At 36.7% G+C, this 19,018-nt stretch overlaps 3 protein-coding genes across 6 annotated transcripts in view; 2 read left to right on the top strand and 1 right to left on the bottom strand.

The window, feature by feature from the left end:
- LOC117996471 (23 kDa integral membrane protein-like) overlaps nt 1-19,018 on the bottom strand; it is a 191,256-nt gene that overhangs the window by 128,655 nt on the left and 43,583 nt on the right. The gene's annotated exons all lie outside the window — the stretch shown is intronic.
- Nucleotides 650-1,821, top strand: LOC117996223 (uncharacterized). Of its 2 annotated transcripts, none has more exons than XM_034984258.2 (2): nt 650-876; nt 1,617-1,821. In XM_034984258.2, exons 1-2 carry the CDS (start codon nt 693-695, stop codon nt 1,796-1,798), a joined length of 366 nt encoding a protein of 121 aa, XP_034840149.1. In that variant the 5' UTR covers nt 650-692; the 3' UTR covers nt 1,799-1,821. The 2 variants fall into 2 exon arrangements, 1 of the variants encoding a protein (XP_034840149.1); XR_011238562.1 differs by lacking the exon at nt 650-876 and adding an exon at nt 909-1,047 and having other exon boundaries at nt 1,617-1,699.
- Nucleotides 3,336-17,605, top strand: LOC117996221 (uncharacterized). 3 transcript variants are annotated; one of them, XM_069509451.1, is made up of 5 exons: nt 3,336-3,513; nt 12,244-12,323; nt 13,032-13,274; nt 13,888-14,138; nt 17,329-17,605. In XM_069509451.1, the coding sequence occupies exons 2-5, from the start codon at nt 12,261-12,263 to the stop codon at nt 17,432-17,434; spliced, it is 663 nt and encodes a 220-aa protein (XP_069365552.1). In that variant the 5' UTR covers nt 3,336-3,513; nt 12,244-12,260; the 3' UTR covers nt 17,435-17,605. The 3 variants fall into 3 exon arrangements, with proteins under 3 accessions (XP_069365552.1, XP_069365551.1, XP_034840148.2); XM_069509450.1 differs by having other exon boundaries at nt 3,336-3,517; XM_034984257.2 differs by lacking the exon at nt 3,336-3,513 and adding an exon at nt 7,761-7,868.

Genomic DNA, 19,018 nt, shown 5'->3' with positions numbered 1-19,018 from the left:
AAATTTGTGGTTACATCACACAAAATAAATTAAATTGTGGTCATGAATTAATAATTAGTATTTTCAATTATCAAAGTAAGATAACTATATTTGGTTGGGTATCATATGAAAGGGATTTATGAATCACAGTTTTTGATTTGTCGTGCAAAATGTTGAAAAAATACGACAGTACTACGGAACCCTCGGTGCGCGAGCCTGACTCGCACTTGGCCGGTTTTTTTATTTGATTCAGATACAAGTTAACCGTTGATTGACCGCTAAGTGATAGGTATAATTGCTTAAAATGCATAATATTTAAGTTAGACGTGTGTGGCCGAGACCGACCCCGACCTCCAGAATAGGAGGCGGGCGTCTTAACCACTAGGCTATCACGGCTAAGTTTTAAAAACTTATAAAAATATACCGACCAAAGACGAACAAAAACATAATTAGATTGACATCGCACATCGTACGTCGGATGACATCTTAAAATGTCATCCGACGTCAAAATAATGTAGTGTCTGTCAAATAATTTGATAAATAAAAACATTTTATAAACTAAAACGGACTAAAACTAAGCAATCTCTCTTTGCAACTTGAGAGTTCCTGCCACCATGGCTTACGACTAACAATAAAAACGACTTCAAGAAAATACTTTTAAATTAAAAGTTTCAGTACATGTCAAACATGGTTCAAAGTACAGTTGCTAAGTAATGAATCGTGACTTCGTATACAACTATGAGAATAGGCCGACGGTATGGGCTAGAGCGGGGAGTACGATCAACAAGTGGTTGTGGGGGGCGCTGTGCTGTGGCATGCCGGGCATTCCGTGCTACTTCTGCACGTGCTGCGAGAAGATGGACGACGCCGCGGATAGAGACCGACCGAGAGTTAACCGTATGTCTCTATTCATACACTTTGACACAGTTTAGTCTAGAGCGGGGAGTATGATCAACAAGTGGTTGTGGGGGGCGCTGTGCTGTGGCATGCCGGGCATTCCGTGCTACTTCTGCACGTGCTGCGTGAAGATGGACGACGCTGTGGATAGAGACCGTCCGAGAGTTAACCGTATGTCTCTATTCATTCACTTTGATGCAGTTTGAACTAGAGCGGGTGTACGATCAACAAGAGTGGTTGTGGGGGGCGCTGTGCTGTGGCATACTACATACCTACATACAAAATAAATAGTCCAATCTGAATACGAGGCATAGTCATATGCCTCGTATTTTGTGCAACTTTGTGCAAAAACAGAACTCAGCCGGGCTTGTTTTTTTAAATTTATAGACCAGCGCTTGGCTGCAATCAGACCTGGTGGCAAGTGATGATGCAGCCTAAGATGGAGCGCACTTGCCTAGAAGATGCCTATTTTTAATTCTAGTATAACCTGCGCAAATCGGTTTTGCAACTTCAGATCGGCTGCTTACTTGCTTTGTGATCACTATAATAAATTGTGATGTACATTTTCATTGTAAGAACAATCTATTGCCGTCGCATTGGCAGCTACCAGTGGTAGATGCATCTGACGATTCAAAAATACTTGTTTTGAATTAAAAAAAATTATTATGAGTTTAAAGCCGCCTTTACAAGTCGTAATACAAGAAGTGCCGTAGGTAAATGTTCCATCTTGTTGTTCACAGAAGCAACGGCGACAGCAGAGAGGATCTCCCGGCCATATCGACCTCACGCGCCACGAGGGAGGAAGTCCACACCAGAAATGTTGTCAGCGGTCCGTTGCGCCCTCTCTCAGCTCCAGGGCGAACCTGCCCCAGTTCCACCCACAGTCTCTCATTCTGCACTGAATTCACCAGAACCAGGCTAAATAGAGAAACAGGAAGAGAACAGGAAAGAGAGGGAGACTCACGGTCTTGCAGTAGCTAGACACCGCAAGCCGTCCGTCCAAACTCCAAGCATGCCTGTAAGCCTAAAGGGCCAAGCGCATATTTTATTTTCATTCCTCTGTCAATGAATATTCTTTCCAAACACGAAAAATTTATCCTCTCTCCTGTCATTTGGCTCTCTGATGCGTGGCAATTGAAACTTGTGATTGCACAACTTGATTTTCGACTCAGTGAATTCCCAATGAATTGATCTGCCACATATTTTAAAGTCTATTTGGTGACCAAAAAATGTTTGCTTTTTTACCTACTTATTTACTTTTATAACAATCGAAGTGTACCTACAGTGTTAATATTTAGTCATTTTATAGAACTTTATTATACTTTAGTAAAATGCCTTCACGTTTATGAAAGACTTTCATTTTACGCTAGTTTAACTAAGTACCTACCTATACTAAAAAAAAACGGTGACGCAGGACGCTCGACCGAAATTGGCAGCGCACGTGGGTAACATGTTTGCTTTTCACTTGACATTGTATGAGAAAGTTGAGAGGCACGATGATTTTCACCGAAATCAAGCGCGCGAAAAGGGTTTATGAAAAGTATTTTTGAGAAAAAACTGCTGAATTTATGTTTGCAAAGTAAAGTTATTTCAACTAATGAATAAATAAACTACGTCTAATGATAAATTGTTTTAGAATTTTCATATCCCTAATCTTATTTATTTACGCCTAAAGTTGACATTAATTTAGTGTTAAAATAGGAATCTTTTGAGCCTCGTAACTTTTAAATCAATATTTTTTTCAATGTTTTATATATCAATAAACCTAGATAATGACGAGATAAATCGATATAATTCTTAGTTTTGTGCGTACTATATCGAATATTGTTGTAATTTCCCTCCTACGTTTGTATGAAGAAAGCACCGAACTGAGTCCCCTTAAGGTGTAGTCATGGTCCACGCTGTAGATTTTTCGTGGAAACATCGAGATAAAATCATGGCTAAGTGTTTCGTATTTAATTTTTCATATAATAACCACCGTTTTCTGCATTTCAACGACGCGACGTCTGCACATGATCTGTGGATGTTTGGACTATCGGTTGCTGTACTCATGTGCTAAAAGTATCGCAGTTTTGAGGTCTCTGTTTTGTAACTACAAAATACTACGGTCAATGGTCAATACATAAAAATTCAATTAGGTAACGTATAGTACGCGACAGGTCGAGATGGCAATCGGGGAGGGTACGCCCCACACACTCGCACAGCCCCGCACTAACGAGCGGGAGCATCCTCCCGCCTCATACCCCGATTGCAATCTCAACCTGTCGCGGACTATTACCTAATATAGAGACCTATGTACTTACCTAGCTACGTACGCTACGTCGCTGTAGGTACATAGCTAGGTAAGTAGGTATATAATCTTTCACGTCGCGACTAGCGTTACTTTCTCGCAGCAATCTGTGCCGATGTTGACTTGAAGGCTTCTTCTTATCAACGGTTTCACAGTTCACAGTCAGTGAGTCAGTGCGGGCGGCCTCCTCTTTCGCGACCGATATAACCTTATTTTAATTACCTATACCTATTTACTGGTTTATTTGGTTTACTGACTGTTTGTTGCGAGGTTAAGTAGAGGTGTAAATTTGTGATTAGTAGAAGTGCGAGGTGATAATTTTGTTTACGTCTTCGGAAAAATTACGAGTAGGTATGTAAGTCTGTTTACATAAACTCTATATTCTACTTAAATAAACACGTGGCCTACTTGTTTTTATCTTGTAGCAAAAATAATCGTAGGTAATTATTTGATTCCTCACTGAAGAAATGGTTGTAAAGGAATCTTTTGCGAAAGATTGCTATGCTTTGCATTTCCTATGAGATTGCAGTAGATATTTCCACAGGCGTAAGTGTATTTTTACACGTTTCTTCGTTAATTTATGTGATTGATTGTTTTGTTCGTGGCTTATTCCATACAGCCATTGTAAGGTATATCCATCTACCCTGAACGGCAGATTTGTATATTATTTTTTATTTTTGCGTTTCCGAGTACCTATATAGGTAGGTACTTACACTATAGAGTGTCTGTTTTAGCAGTTTTAGGGTGGTCAAACGGACGAAGTCTGTTTCGGCCTTTCGGGGGTTGGAACAATAATTAAAATTTAAAAGCAATACAAGATAATTATCTTGAGACTCTATCAAATAGAGCTTAACCATAAACTCTGTATAATTTGAATGTTTAGGTAGGAACCCACTTTGTTTGAAAACTAGCTGATGCTCGCGACTTCTTACGCGTGGATTTAAGTTTTTAAAAATCCCGTGGGGACTCTTTGATTTTCCGGGATAAACAGTAGCCTATGTCACTCTCTAGGTCTTACGCTATACCCATGCAAAAAATCACGTAGATCTGTTGCTCTGTTGCGACGTGGCATTACAAATTGGATTGAAGTTAACGTAACCCTCGGGTATAAGGAACCTAGTACCATACCTAACATTACCATAGAATTGCCTTAGGCTAGTCGAGCTTTAGGCCAGAGTCAGGCTTTGAAAACTAGTTTGTCGTTTCGGTATTGAACTTAATTAGATCAAGGCGTTCAAGCTGTATTGATATATTGATACATTTTTCAAAACTCGGCTAATGGTCTATACTTGAAAGAGACTTGCAATAATAATTGCTTATTAGGTTTCCGTAATCTGTACCCAAAGGTAGCCAACGGGCCCTGTTATTAAGCCTCTGTCTGGATGTCCGGCCGTCAGTCTGTCAGTGGGCTATATCTCATGAACCTTAGTTACCCAAAATTAAAAGAGTTCGCATGAATACCTCCAAACTTCGTTTCGAAGAAGGCACACGAAGTAAGTCACTATGTTAAAATTACAGTGTTTTTTTAATGCTACTATAAGAACAAATAATGAAAAACCAAGATGGCTTTCAAAATAGCCGCCACGCAAGTCAAGAAGTCATCATGATCAACCTATCGCCAGCTTACTTCAGAGCACGGGTCTCCTCTCAAAGTGAGAAGAGTTTTAGCCATAGTCTACTACGCTGGCCAGGTGCAGATTGGTAGATTTCACACACCTTTGAGAACATTATGGAGAACTCTCAGGCATGGGCATGCAGGTTTCCTCACGATGTTTTCCTTCACCTTTAAAGCAAGTGATATTTAATTACTTAAATTAAGAAGTAGACATTGTTATATACATAGGTATTTCATACGATGGTACGGAACCCTTCGTGTACAAGTCCAACTTACGCTTGACCGGTTTTTTTCAGTAAGTATCGCTATCGACTGTCGTATATCAATGCAATTATGATTTCCGGTTTTAACGAGGATGTTCTCCTTGCTATTGGTCTTGCTTATATTTTACTAGCTTATGCTCGCGACTTCGTCCGCGTGGACTACACAAATTTCAAACCCCTATTTCACCCCCTTAGGGGCTGAATTTTCAAAAATCCTTTCTTAGCGGATGCCTACGTCATAATAGCTATCAGCATGCCAAATTTCAGCCCGATCCGTCCAGTAGTTTGAGATGTGCGTTGATAGATCAGTCAGTCAGTCAGTCACCTTTTCCTCTTATATATTTAGACTAGCTTATTCAGTCCAGTAGTTTGAGTTGTGCGTTGATAGATCAGTCAGTCAGTCAGACACCTTATCGTTTTATACTTACATGAATTTATGAAGAAATAGACAGCAACGAATGTCTTCAGTAACGGAATTCAGACACACTGACATTATCCTGATTTTCTTTTATATTTTACATCCTCGACTTCTTTAAAAATAACTTAAGTAGGTAGGTACTTATTAAATACTAGCTGGTGCTCGCGACTTCGTTCGCGTGAATTTAGGTTTTTAAAATCCCGGAGGAACTCTTTGATTTTCCGGGATAAAAAGTAGCCTATGTCACTCTCCAGTTTTTTAACTATACCCATGCACAAAATCACGTTGATCCGTCGCATTGCACCGTTGTGACGTGATTGAAGGACAAAATAACAAACCAACAAACAAACACACTTTCATGTTTATAATAAGGGTTTTCTTGATTACTGATTTCTTGCAAGGTTGATGCGCTATTTTTTTGAATTAATGATTATTATTTTCTCCTTCCTAGTATTGGGTGCATTACCTAGACGTAAACCAAATTAAAGACATTAACTATACCTATATATTATATATTATATATATATTACTGATTAAAGATAATAAATAATATTACTAGACAAGCATACTTAATTTAGGTTAGCTTTGTTAGATTTTCCTGTAGATACCAGAACTAAAGTGATTCTTAGAAAATGGCGCTATTTCGATATACGTAGTACGTAAGGTATACGAGAGGTAGGTTTACAAATATCTCTAAAATAAACGAAATTGACATTTGACAGGTGTAATAATAGTGCTGTTTTCACAATGTTCCATGCAGAAAATGGTACACTAGAGCTGTCAATTTAGATAATATAACATTAACATTAATTATTGCTAGCGACTAGCGTGTCTCTGAGAAAAATCTGTCTCGTTTTAACGCTAAATCTAAGCAATTGTCAAAGAACGCTCTATAGATTTCAGGCTTAGGCTGAGCTTAAATACCTAGTTTGACTTTTTCAGACTGACAATAACGTTGAAACATAACTGTAGAACATGACTTATGTACTTCCCTACATATTATTAGGCATCTATAATAGTGTCTTACAAAACAACATTCTCATAGTAGAGATACCTTCTTAGTTCTTATTTTGTTCTATAGAGCATCAATCCATACTAATATTATAAATGCGAAAGTGTGTCTGTATGTCTGTCTGTCTATCTGTCTGCTAGCTTTTCACGGTCCAACGGTTTAACCGATTTTGATGAAATTTGGTACAGAGGTATAGCTTACATCCCGGGGAAGGACATAGGTTACTTTTTATCCCGCAAAATCAAACAGTTCCCACGGAATTTTTAAAAACCTAAATCCACACGGACGAAGTCGCGGGCATCCTCTAGTAATTCATAAAGTACAAATTGTTGTACATAATTTGTTACATTTCATTGTGCAACAATTTACTTACACTTGCTTCTAAACAGGTTTGGATTCACTCTTCATTTCGTTTCGATCCCTCGAATGTTTTTCTTTATTTATTTATCACATATTTACATAAGTGATAAACTATATCGCATTAGGTATGTCATCGATTGCTCTAGGGATGTGCAAGTATGCATGCATCGATATAAATTACCTATTTATCAAATTGAGTATTTTTGTGCGGAATAATATTTTATGCAGATATTTAATCGATTATTTGACTTTTATAAGATAAGCCAATTTTCAGCCCGATCGATCCAGTGGTTTGAGCTGTGCGTTGATAGATCAGTCAGTCAATAGTTAGTCACTCAGTCAATCAGTCAGTCAGTCAGCTTTTCGTTTTATATATTTGGATAATTTTGATAAAAAGTATTTATCAAAATTATTTCAGATAAGATAAGAATTTGAGAGCGAGATGTCATTTCATGTCATGATGTTGCACTCAAAGAATTTGTATGTACTACTACGTGGTGTTATTTAATTTAATTTATGTCAGTAAAATTTTCATCAATGAACAGATAAGACATTGACACATCCTGACACACTCATCTGAATGACTCATCAACGCCCAGCCCAAACCATTTGACTTAGAAAGCACACAGGTACCCTTTATAAAGTAGACAAGTAATTAGGCCGAATTTTTCAAAATTCCCACTGAAATTTGAAGCTGTGGCCTGTGGGCGGTCGCTAGTTTTGTAAGACTATTACAACTGGAAAGTTACCAAAATCACGATCCATTCTGTTGCGGACATCCGCACATTACTACGCTATCGCCAATCGCACATCCCTATTGCACGAACTTTTTGCTTCTAGTTGTATGGATCTGTTAAACCGGTCCATAAAACCATAATACTATGACCCCCACAACTGGCCCCGCGGTCTTGAATCACATTCTGCATCTGTTGTGCGGTGGAGCAAAATAGATCACGTTATGTTGGTCAGTTACATGCAATAAATGAGTATGCCTTTAGATTTCATTGAAACACTTAAGACCGGACCCCGCGAAGGTAAGTCGTGTTTTTGTTCTGAGATAAAGATTATGTTTTATCCTATAGATTATTTTGATAACCTTTGTCTATCTTCCGAATATCGTTTATATACTTATCACAGATACAAACATCAGTTGATACCATAAAATAAATCTATCATCGTTCGCTAAGTGATAGTTTTCATATAACCGGCTATCACGCAATAAGTTCGCCCGGTATTTAGGTATATGAACTTTGCAAGCAGTGTCATAATAATAAGGTGCCCGACCGTACCTTTAAAGTACACGCACATTCTGTCTATCTTCTTTTCTTGTTTTGTGGCTTTTTGTATGCTTATTGTCATTGATGTAGGAAAAATCTAGAGTACCATAATCAGTACAATGCACTTCGCAATTTGTTATTTGACTATTTCAAAAATAAATTATTACTTAGTGATTATTAAATAGAGGGCCTTCCAAAATGCGTAAAATCCACGTCCTTTGTTAGTTTTAAGTGTTATAAGTTTATAACCAAAAAAGTACGACATTATGATATGACGTCACATTCCAGTATTTCATAGAATCTCGCATGTACCTACTAAGCGCAAGTTTTGACGTTTGATAATAAGTCACTGATTTGACTAGTTGTCAAATACCGTATTTTCTATTGCCGGGTGTTATTACGTTTATTCACTAAAATTGTTAGGTATTTAATTGAATTAAGTTTGCTCGGTCACAAAAATAATAACATAAGCGCTAGTACCTACTTACTTAATTGTCTTGTTTTTTGTTTACATTTAATGTTCATCATCATCATCAGCCTGTGGACATCCACTGTTGGACATAGGCCTTCCCTAAAGAGGTGATAAGTTAACCTTCCAGGTTAGCCCGCTATCATCTTAGACTGCATCATCACTTACCACCAGGTGAGATTGCAGTCAAGGGCTAACTTGTATCTGAATAAAAAAAAAAAAAGAAGTATTTTAATAGGTACTTATTTGTTTAAATTGACGAATTATTCAAATGTAGATAAAAAAGCAGTATATTAATGCTAAATCAAATAAGTAGATAGATAAGACCTGGAGAGTGACATAGGCTACTTTTTATCCCGGAAAATCAAAGAGTTCCCACGGGATTTTAGAGACCTTCTAGGTGCACTCTATCTACTATACTTTTTGAGATAAACGCTTCTTCATCTTATCGTTTTTGCAACCTAGGGCACATAATATAAGTACCTATACTTATAATACTTAGTACCTACCTACTAACGTACCTAGGGTCAAACGGAGTTATCGCTAAAGAATAAGTTAACAAAAACAACAGGTACCTAACATAATATTATGAACACTATAATACGTAGTACCTAAGTACCTACACAATGATACTGTGATAACTATATTTTGGATGTTAAAAATAAAAATTGACAACAATAGGTACATAAAATCTCGATCTCTGTCAATTTCGTTAGGGAAAATTCTCATGAAATTAATTAATTTATGTGTGAAAATATTTAGCCATTATCACCGTATTCGCTTTTTTTATCCATACTAATTATTAAGTATACGAAAGTGTGTCTGTCTGTGTGTTACTTTTTCAAGGTCTATCCTTCTAACCAATTTTGATGACATTTAGTCGTCAAAAAATTTTTTTTTTTAATTTTTATGGCGGCAATTTTAAATTTTTTATTAGTTTTTGTTGTTATATTATAGCGGCAATAGAAATTACACATTCCGTGTACATGAGATCCATATCAGCCCCCTGACAGACAGACGGATTGATGGATGGACGGACGGACAGCAGAGTCTTAGTAACAGGGTCCCTAAAAAGCGGTAAAAATAAAATTTAGGGCAATTAAACATCTTTACTGTAAAGGGTCACCGTCATAAAAAGAATGTCCTGAATTGTTGTCTACAATACAATTAAAGAAATCTCTACATTTTTATGGGGGTGATAACATACTCTTAATTTTTCTTGTTAAGTAAGTATGGCTTATCTAAGTGTAACACTTAATATAAGCAATATAAACTCAGTGCAACGCTTCTCAAATCTTATTCGGTTTGATATTGTTGAAAGTGTTGGTGAGTGTTCTACCTGTTTTTTTAAAATTCTATGACAACGATTTCCCAGTTGTAGATACCTAACCACGTAGCAAGTAACAACAAGACGTGAAAGATTGGGTCATCATTACATTACATTCAAATAAAGGTACAAATTATGGTACAAATACTTCAAAAACTAATTTTGAAGTGTCAAAAAAATGTGATGTAATGACACCGTTCGTCGCCAGTCAATTTATTCCTCTTGCATTTTACATTTTTTTATCAATAGGTACCTACATTAATATTATTATGTTTTTCCATTTTCCCATCTGGTTCATAACAGCTTTAAGTTTTTTAGCAAACTCACAAAGATTCTAGAAGGTCCTAATAAGTTTGTTGCTATAGGTAGACTCGTTAGTCTCGTTAGGCTACGCAGTTAGGTACGCTCAATTTATTTTCCGGAGATATTAAGTTTACCGTACTTGTATCGTATTAGGTACAGACAGGTACTAGATTTTATCACACACTAGGTAGGTAGAAGTACATGCGTTGTAATTAAAGGCTGTATTGCCACTTTGTTTGAATGACTCGCGCATACAGTAGGAAGCCCTACTGTACCTACTTTGATGGTCCGATGTCAGAGACCTGAATCGAAGTGCCAACAAAAACTGTACAAAGTTTCAACTCGATACAGAATAAAAGCGGTGGTCTCCAGAACTAATGATCCGATATTGAAAATTCTTTCACTGATAGATAACTTATTATCTATTCTAATATACCTACATATTATCTCCGAGTAATTACGGACAGGATCGTGAGAGAAGTATTAGTATTAATCCTTCCGCTTAAGAAGAGTTTATTCGAAGCGCGCTCCATCCATACTAAATTTGGTTCTAATTAGAATATTAACCAATCAAATTGAATCTGAAGACACGTTTTAGAATCTGTCTAGATTTGCCAAGCGGCTCGCCGTAGTTTGACAGCTAGGTACAGCCACGATTGCAATAATCACTGATTGGCTGATACTCTCTCACTGTTGGCTGAAATGCATTGTAAAATTTTTGATTGCAGCAATGATTTGTGCAGTTTTTTCGCAATTGACCAGCATATTTCCGTAAAAATGTGTATCTTTACGGCCAAAATTAATAAATCAATCTATATCTGTCGATAAGTTACTCAGCACTACTTTTTTTGTTATTTGTCAAAAAAGACCATCCAGTTTTGACTATTCAACGTTGCTAATATATTATAAGTTACACGGGTTCAAACATTTACATAAATCTTTGAGTATAGATAGAAGATACCTAACATTTTGCTTCTAGAACGTATCTCCATTTCATTGAATTTGATTGGTTTAAAAGGTCACAAAGTACACATCGGTGCACTGGAAAGGTCGTAGGTAATATTTCATTGTAGCGGTCACTCACCTCTACAAAATATTATTATGACTTCAATTACTTGTACCTACCTACCTACTCGTGGAAATACATACCTACCTGTGTGCATAATATTTAAAATGTTATGCAAAAGTAGAGCGTTAAATAATTACGATTTAATTATCTTGACCGTGAATAAAATCAGTCACACAGTCAAATGGTTATTATTGCACTTTTCCTCGTTTGAAGCAAAAGTAACTTGAAGCAAACAATGCTCAAAATTGTAACTCTCATGATAAAAAAAATTAACATCGATATTAACATAATATTGCGTATTTTGTAAAAATACAGTCTTCGAATTCTTTTATATTTACTTAGATAATTAATTAGATAATAATTATTATCATTAGTAGATATTATAATCTAATAAGAAACACGTATTAAATTTTTCTTTATCTAATAGTAATAGTAGTAGGTAACTGATCATAATAAGAAAAATATATGTTGCAATTGCAATTTAAAGAATGTTGTTAACAATGTGATAGGTAAATTACTATTTCCTTATTATAATTTATAGCACGAATAGTTTAATCACCATAAGAGGCATTAAATTAAAATCAGGTGTCAGTGTTGACTGTTTAGTCATATTGACTATGTATTGCCTATTTACCTACTTTTTATTGACTTAAGATTTCACGTAAGATTTTGTACACCTTTATTACCTGTTATCTCCCAAAGCCACCATGATCCTAACAAACATCCAACAAACGTTCCTCCCAGTGTTGGAGACAATACGCAGAGAAACTTTTAGCTTTTATAAAACAAGGAAGGTCTGGCACGCACTGGCTTTTAGTCCATCAAAAAGGTCTTCCATTGGAAAATCTACTGATTTTTTTTACCAAGTTAAATGTCGTACAAACTGCAAAGGAATGCAGAAAACAGGATAGGAAAGATTTGACCTATTTTCATGTCTCATTTTGTACTGATCACTTTTTTACAGATAGAAAATAAATAAAAATGATGTATCAGCTGGTATTCTTGGTCTCAGCGGCGCTGCTCGTTGCCGGACACGGAGGCCATGTAAGTATTATTTTGTGATGATTCATGATAATAATTGAGGAGCTGGCGAACAAAACGGTGTATTTGCATATAAAATTTTATAGGATAGCAAAAAAATAATGAAAGCTTCTGAAACGCTAGTATAATTATGCCGTTTTGATTGAAATCATAAAGTTTGCAATCACTGTTAGCACAGTTTTAGGTGGTTTTAGGCCGTTTTGCTTGGAAATTGGTACAGAATTGAGTGGGCTGAAACATCCGGTTAAAAAAGTATTTTGATCAGAAGTGTACACCGTTTTGTTTGCCAGCTCCTTAGTGTACTTATATTACGTAGATAGTTATAAAAGTGATACCCCAGTTATTTTTTGTAGCGTTTCCAAAGTATGTTAACGTTAAAAATAATGATACCGATACATACATTAACGTTATCTATACCTATACCATTAACATTAATATATACCGGTAAAAGTAACAATACTTATAAAGCTATACCGGTGATTATACACCTATCAAACGATGCCATGTATGAAGTACCATCTTTGTACGACGCATTTATCATTCGGTAACGATAAAAATACGTGTAAATAACGTTCAATAATATTGGTATACCGCTACTATTAACGTTATTATTTTAATATAACATAACAAACCGTAACATAAAATCACGAAACGTTGTTTGTAAGGCCGCTAATTATTTATATTGAGGTTCAAACCTTTTAATAACTTCAGGACCATTCTCACGTGGCAAGTACAAGTAAGGAGGGAGCACTTCAACGCGCAGTCGCTCGTCTGGCCAGCCCGGACGGTCACGACGTCCATGGCAACGTGACCTTCACCCAAGAGGGGGATACGGTCCATATTCTTGGACACATCTACGGCATGCCAAAGGGACTATATGGATTCCACGTCCATGAAAGTGGAGATATCACTGGAGGGTGTCTCTCTACTGGAGCGCATTTCAACCCTGAAAAAGTAAATTTATACCTAATATTTTTTTTTCCTTTTAGTCTTTAAAATCACAAAGATTAGGTAGGTACTATAATTATTTCAGTAAAGATCTAACCATTCGTATTATTCATGAAACAAGGAAAGATAGCGTAAAATCTCAGCACAAGATAGCCTAGGCATATCTGAGAAGTTCAGATTATTTATATTTAATTAATTATATTCATAGATCAACTCGGGGCAAAGTATTCAAAAAAAAATTGTCACAATATTACACATTTTTTACGATCTTACAAGTTTAATTTCCAAGCGCGCTCCGCCTTAGGCCGCTTCATTACTTGCCAGAAGGCTTGCAGCCAAGTGGCCAAGTTAAACAAAACTTGGCCATCAGCTGCGCGATTGCGGTAGAATGACAGCTACAATGTCAAGATCGCAATCACCTCTGATTGGTTGACGCACACTCACGATTGGCTACAATGCTTGGTGCAACAAGAATCGCACAATTTCAGCCAATCACAACATTTGAGATTGTAATAATGATTGATGCAGGTTTTACGAAATCACCCTACCGGTTTACCCCATAATAAATTAACAAACATACCTAGTAAGCTAACAAACCCTTATCATTCCTCTTACGCAGAAACTACATGGCCACCCTGAAGATGAAGAACGCCACGTCGGAGATCTTGGCAATATCGAGTTTGACAATGACAGCCTGAGTCACATCGACTTCTACGACAAAGTGATCGCTCTATCCGGCTCCCACAGCATCCTCGGCAGGGCTGTCGTCCTCCACTCAATGGCTGATGACTTTGGAAGATCAGACCACCCCGATTCGAAGAAGACTGGCAACGCTGGAGGCCGCGTCGCATGCGGTGTCATTGGCATCCAGTACTAGTTATTTCCTATTTATTAACTTAAAGCTGGGTCTCCACGCACCTACATGTTTGACGAGCAAGATTCATGCACAAAATCACTTTGAGTTAGAACCCCTGTACGCTTAGTACGAGATTTTATGTCTCACCAACGTTGATAGTATTCGAGTGTCGAAAACCTTTCGCATTATAGTAAACTGGATCTTAACAACCTTGTTTAAAAGCTAAAGTTTGTCTACACGTCTACAGCCAGCGCTTCAAGCGGAAACGTTGTGAAATTAAAATCAGTCGAATTGAATTTTTGACTTCAATTCAAGGCTCCTTAGGTCCATTTTACTTTGACGGTATCGTGTTTCGACTCTCGAATTCTAGCAACGTTTGGTGAGACGTAAAATCTTATACTAAGCATACTTTTCTAAACCTAAACTCATCTACTTATCATTATAAACATTTTTTCTTTTGGATTTTTAAATTGCAAACAAGATCGTCTGCTTCACACACTTTGTTGAGTGAATTGACATTTTTGTTAAATACTTAGTTATTTTTTACACGATTTTGTAATGAGAAGTAGAGTAACATTTTGGGTTAGGATTCCCATTTCAACCTTACGCAGCATAGATCGATGTTCCATACATATGAAATATCGAGCATTTGTAACGTTTGCGTCAAACATGTATGCTCGTGAAGACCTACCATAACTCCCGAAAACTGAAACGCATATTAAAATTTCAAAACGCCTTACTTTTTGGTTATGCCTTTGATTGTGGGCAAAATGTCGTTAATTTTGAGGTGCACTCTAATACTAAGCACCGTTTCAGTATTCGGTCGTAAATCTCGTGTTTGGACTTGAAGATATTTTTGAGTTCAACAGGATTGAGTTCAGAAATGTTTTCAATACTTTGAGACTTGTTTTATTGCTTTTTAAAAAATAAGTTGAAGATCTCGAGTTATCGTTTATACAACAAAAGTCTTGTAATTTTTGCGTTTTGTAAGGCTATTTTATAAAGTAATAAAACAGGTCGTCAATAAAGTTGAAGCAGCTATTTTTTATTCTAATTGGATAAAGTATTTTTTTATTACTCTTGTTTGTTTTTTCTCTTTTCCCTCTGAATGAATTTATTATAGACTGAGTTCACCAGTTTTATCTATACAGCGAGTTAGACATGATAAAAATGAGGGAGATAATCTTAGAAATTCATACACTTTCGAAACAATACCCGAAAAATCTAGGGTAGGTACTAGGTATCAAAACTACTAGCGTAGTAGCGTTAGGTAAAATAAATTTGATTACAAATAGTATACTTTAATAGTTTGATCAATAATTCAATCCAGTCATAACAAAATGGCTGATATGCAAACCTCATCAAATATGCAGAGCAAACAATAAAAAACCTACTTATCCAGTAGTTTTTTGTTAGAAGGAAAATGTCCTTCCTTTTTCTTATGGAGCTGTTTCGCTAGGTTTAAAAATAATATATTCGACGAGGAAGCTAAATATAGCCTACAATAAAATTAATGAGAATAAATTGTAGGTTGTAGGTATGTGTTATACTTAGTCCAAAGCCGAAATGCCAGCATAGGTATCGCGATTGGAAATCCCCAGGAATGCCAAAAGACGCTTAGTCAGAAGGAAAAATTTCAGCTTTTGTTTAACGAGTTTTCAGGCCAATCTAGAAATGCCTTTTTTTAATATTCCAAGACAGAATTGCGCTATCTCTCTGCCTCCTGGTAATATAAATGGAGGCGCTCTATTAAAAAGGGATATGTTAGATTTTTTAACCAAAGGTATACTGCAATTGTACAACTTAAACTAGCAGAATACTTACTTTCTTGGCACTTCGACGCTAAAAAAAGTACACTAAAAATTACTTCACTTATATCTAACTAGCTGATGATGCCCGCGACTTCGCACGCGTGGATTTAGGTTTTTAAAAAACTCCGTGGGAAATCTTCGATTTCCCGGGATAAAAGATAACCTATGTCACTCTCCAGGTCTTTAACTATACCCATGCAAAAAATCACGTCTATCCGTTGCTCCGTTGCGACGTGATTGAAGGACAAACCAACAAACTAACACACTTTCGCATTTATAATATGGGTAGGTACTGATGTTAACTTTACGCCCTGAAACTCGAATCAGATAATATATGTAGAAAATGTTATTTCCCAAATTAATCCAATTGGAAATTGACTTGGCACCTCTTGCTCGCTACGCAGATGATTTAGTAGGTACATCCTTGCACCAGAGAAGACTGTGACCAGTTGCTAATGCGCGTGGCCGCCATTTTAGTGACACTCGACTGAAGATTCGAACTGATGGTATATTTTTATTTCAGCTGACGTCAAAATGACGTCATTTCGATGTTAATGAGACATGGTTCCAGCGCAATAGCAATTTGCGGGACATATACTTAACCAGCTGGTCATTTTTAATGAACGCGGACTTAGACTAACCATCATATTATTTGGTGAACTCAGTCAGAAAGCGCACCAGCGGCGATTAAATGACCGGTGCGGTCAAATAGCCGTATTGAAGCCGTATTTATCAATACGGCTAGATCATACAGCCATGTATATGAATGCGCGTAGATGCAGAAAATACGGTGTAGATGAATTGAAGAGTTGGCGAACAAAGCGGTATACATTTCTGATCAAAACACTTTTTTTAATCCGAACGTTTTTGCTCACTGAATACCAAACAGCTTAAAACTGTACTGTACCCAATTTCATTGAGCCCAAAGCTTATGATTCCGAACACTAAATACAAACTGGAAGTCGTTTGCAAGCAAAATAGCCTAAAAACTTTGCTAAAGTTCGTGCTTTCGATCAAAATGGTATCATTACAGTAAAGTGTCTGAAGATTTCGTTCAGTTATTTGCTCCTCCTGTAAAATTATATTTCGTGCACTTAAACCGTTTCGTTCGCCAACTCCTCAATTATAAATCTAGGCAACTATATCCTTCTAAAGGTCGATGTACATTACTTTCGGCCGCGTACTCTATTATTATGCGTTACACTTACAGTACGCGGCAGAAAGTGATGTACATCGTCCTTTAGAAGGAGATAGCGGATTTGTAGAGCATTGTTTCTGTCGTTGAGACCATCAAAAACATCACATAGGTATGAGTGACAGAGACAACGCTCTACAAAGCCAAAATGACATTTTTGATACTACTAGGTAGCCTAATTTTGGAATTTCTTTTCAGGAGTCCTGTTTATGGCTGGGACCGGAACTCTGCCTCCTCTACCAAATACTGGGTTACCTCTATCATGTTTGTCGTTATTTCAGTTATGACAATGTTACTACAGTAATTTAAGCTCATTAAGTTTCTCTTAAATGTTATCTACTAAAGTAACTCGAGTTTCTCTTAAATATATGACTACATATTTTAATGTAAATAACATGTACATACCTCGATTAATACAAGAAAGAGGGTAGTTCGCTACGCTACTGCCCATGACAGCTCGAATTTCATCTCTCGTAGCAAATAAATGAAGAGAACTAAATGGGCTTCCTAAGTTCATTTATATATTTTTAAACTAAATGAATTTAGTATTAAAAAAATTATAATATTAACCGTCCGCGCTTGTTACTTGTTGCATTTTTTTAAGTATTAGGTACTTACTATTTATTTATTACTACTTTATGTATAAAATCAATAAAGATGTTTGTAATATTATGTTATTAGTAGATACTTAATGTAATTCACTTTAAAAGTAAGTATTATCTTATACTACTAGATAGATACTTAGGTTGGTAAGAGTAAAAAATTATATTAAAAATTAAACATAATATGCAATCATATTGATGTTTTATTAAGTAAGTTAATATATGCAAAAGCTAAGTATATTGATTCGTGTGAACCTTCTCATAGTAGGTAAGTATTACTTCAAGGCACTTGCGAATATCGACAGAGTAATACGACATTCGTAAAATAGATCAAACGAAATGAAAAGTAGATAGGTATATCTACCTATTTATTTTATGTAAGCCAACCAATCCGACTCTTGACTTGTGGAACAGAAATTCATTTTCCAAATTGAGGGAACCGGAACCTAGAGTCGAACTTGAAATCTCTATTAATCTGGAGTCCGGACGATGTAACGGGCTTCATCTACCGAATACTAAAATAAAAGACCATTTCCCAGCTCTGGACTGCTCTCTAACGAGAAGTTAGATAGAAGAATCCAATAAGTTTTTTTGGCCCAACTCTGCATACGAACCCAAGACCTCACAATCGGCAGCAGAAAGATAGTCAAGAGACTGGCAGTTGAGTTGGCAATGTGGTAATGAGACACCTTACGTGGTGGACAGCTAAATCAGGTACATGTACACCGTACGAACTTTTTAAGGGACCGAATGTTGTCAAGACTATTAAAAATTGTCAAGAATGCGATGGTCAGGACATGTGCAACGCATGGACGACATAAGAGTCCCAAAAAAGTTGTAGGCCAGCAAACCTGTAAAGCTGTAGAGGCCTGCAAGGCTGTAGAGGCCGAGGAAGACCTAGAGGTCAGTGGATAGACAGAGTGGAAGAGGACATGAGGGTTTCGGGGGTTCGGAGCTGGAAGGAAGCTGCTTCTGACTGGCCCCGATGGCGGAGTTTGTTTGACCAAGCCAAGACCCACCCAGGGCATTAGCGCTTTGTTGATGATGATGATGATGATGATGATACTGGTATAAACGCTTGCAGCTGCTGGTCAGTACATTTGGTACATTTGTGATAAATGATAATACACACTTACGTTACAAACGATAACGAAACAAAACTTCATCCTACAAAATCAATACTAGTCGTTTGATATTTGTACTGAAACAAAGACAGTGTGCCACAATCGATGGGAAAAGGCATATGTTTTCCCATGTTCTACATTTTCTTGTTGTTGCAAAGAAAT

Source organism: Maniola hyperantus, chromosome 3 (assembly GCF_902806685.2).
Source record: "Maniola hyperantus chromosome 3, iAphHyp1.2, whole genome shotgun sequence".
Lineage (NCBI taxonomy): Eukaryota > Metazoa > Arthropoda > Insecta > Lepidoptera > Nymphalidae > Maniola > Maniola hyperantus.
Note: the sequence above shows the minus strand (reverse complement) of the source record. Positions and strands in the feature narration are given on the sequence as shown.

Excerpts from the sequence above, each read along its gene's own strand:
- LOC117996223 (XM_034984258.2), top strand. The coding sequence starts at position 693 with ATGAATCGTGACTTCGTATACAACTATGAGAATAGGCCGACGGTATGG. Across the intron at positions 877-1,616 it reads AGACCGACCGAGAGTTAACC|AAGCAACGGCGACAGCAGAG; the intron begins GTATGTCTCTAT and ends TGTTGTTCACAG.
- LOC117996221 (XM_069509451.1), top strand. The coding sequence starts at position 12,261 with ATGATGTATCAGCTGGTATTCTTGGTCTCAGCGGCGCTGCTCGTTGCC. Across the intron at positions 12,324-13,031 it reads TTGCCGGACACGGAGGCCAT|GACCATTCTCACGTGGCAAG; the intron begins GTAAGTATTATT and ends TAATAACTTCAG. Across the intron at positions 13,275-13,887 it reads CGCATTTCAACCCTGAAAAA|AAACTACATGGCCACCCTGA; the intron begins GTAAATTTATAC and ends CCTCTTACGCAG.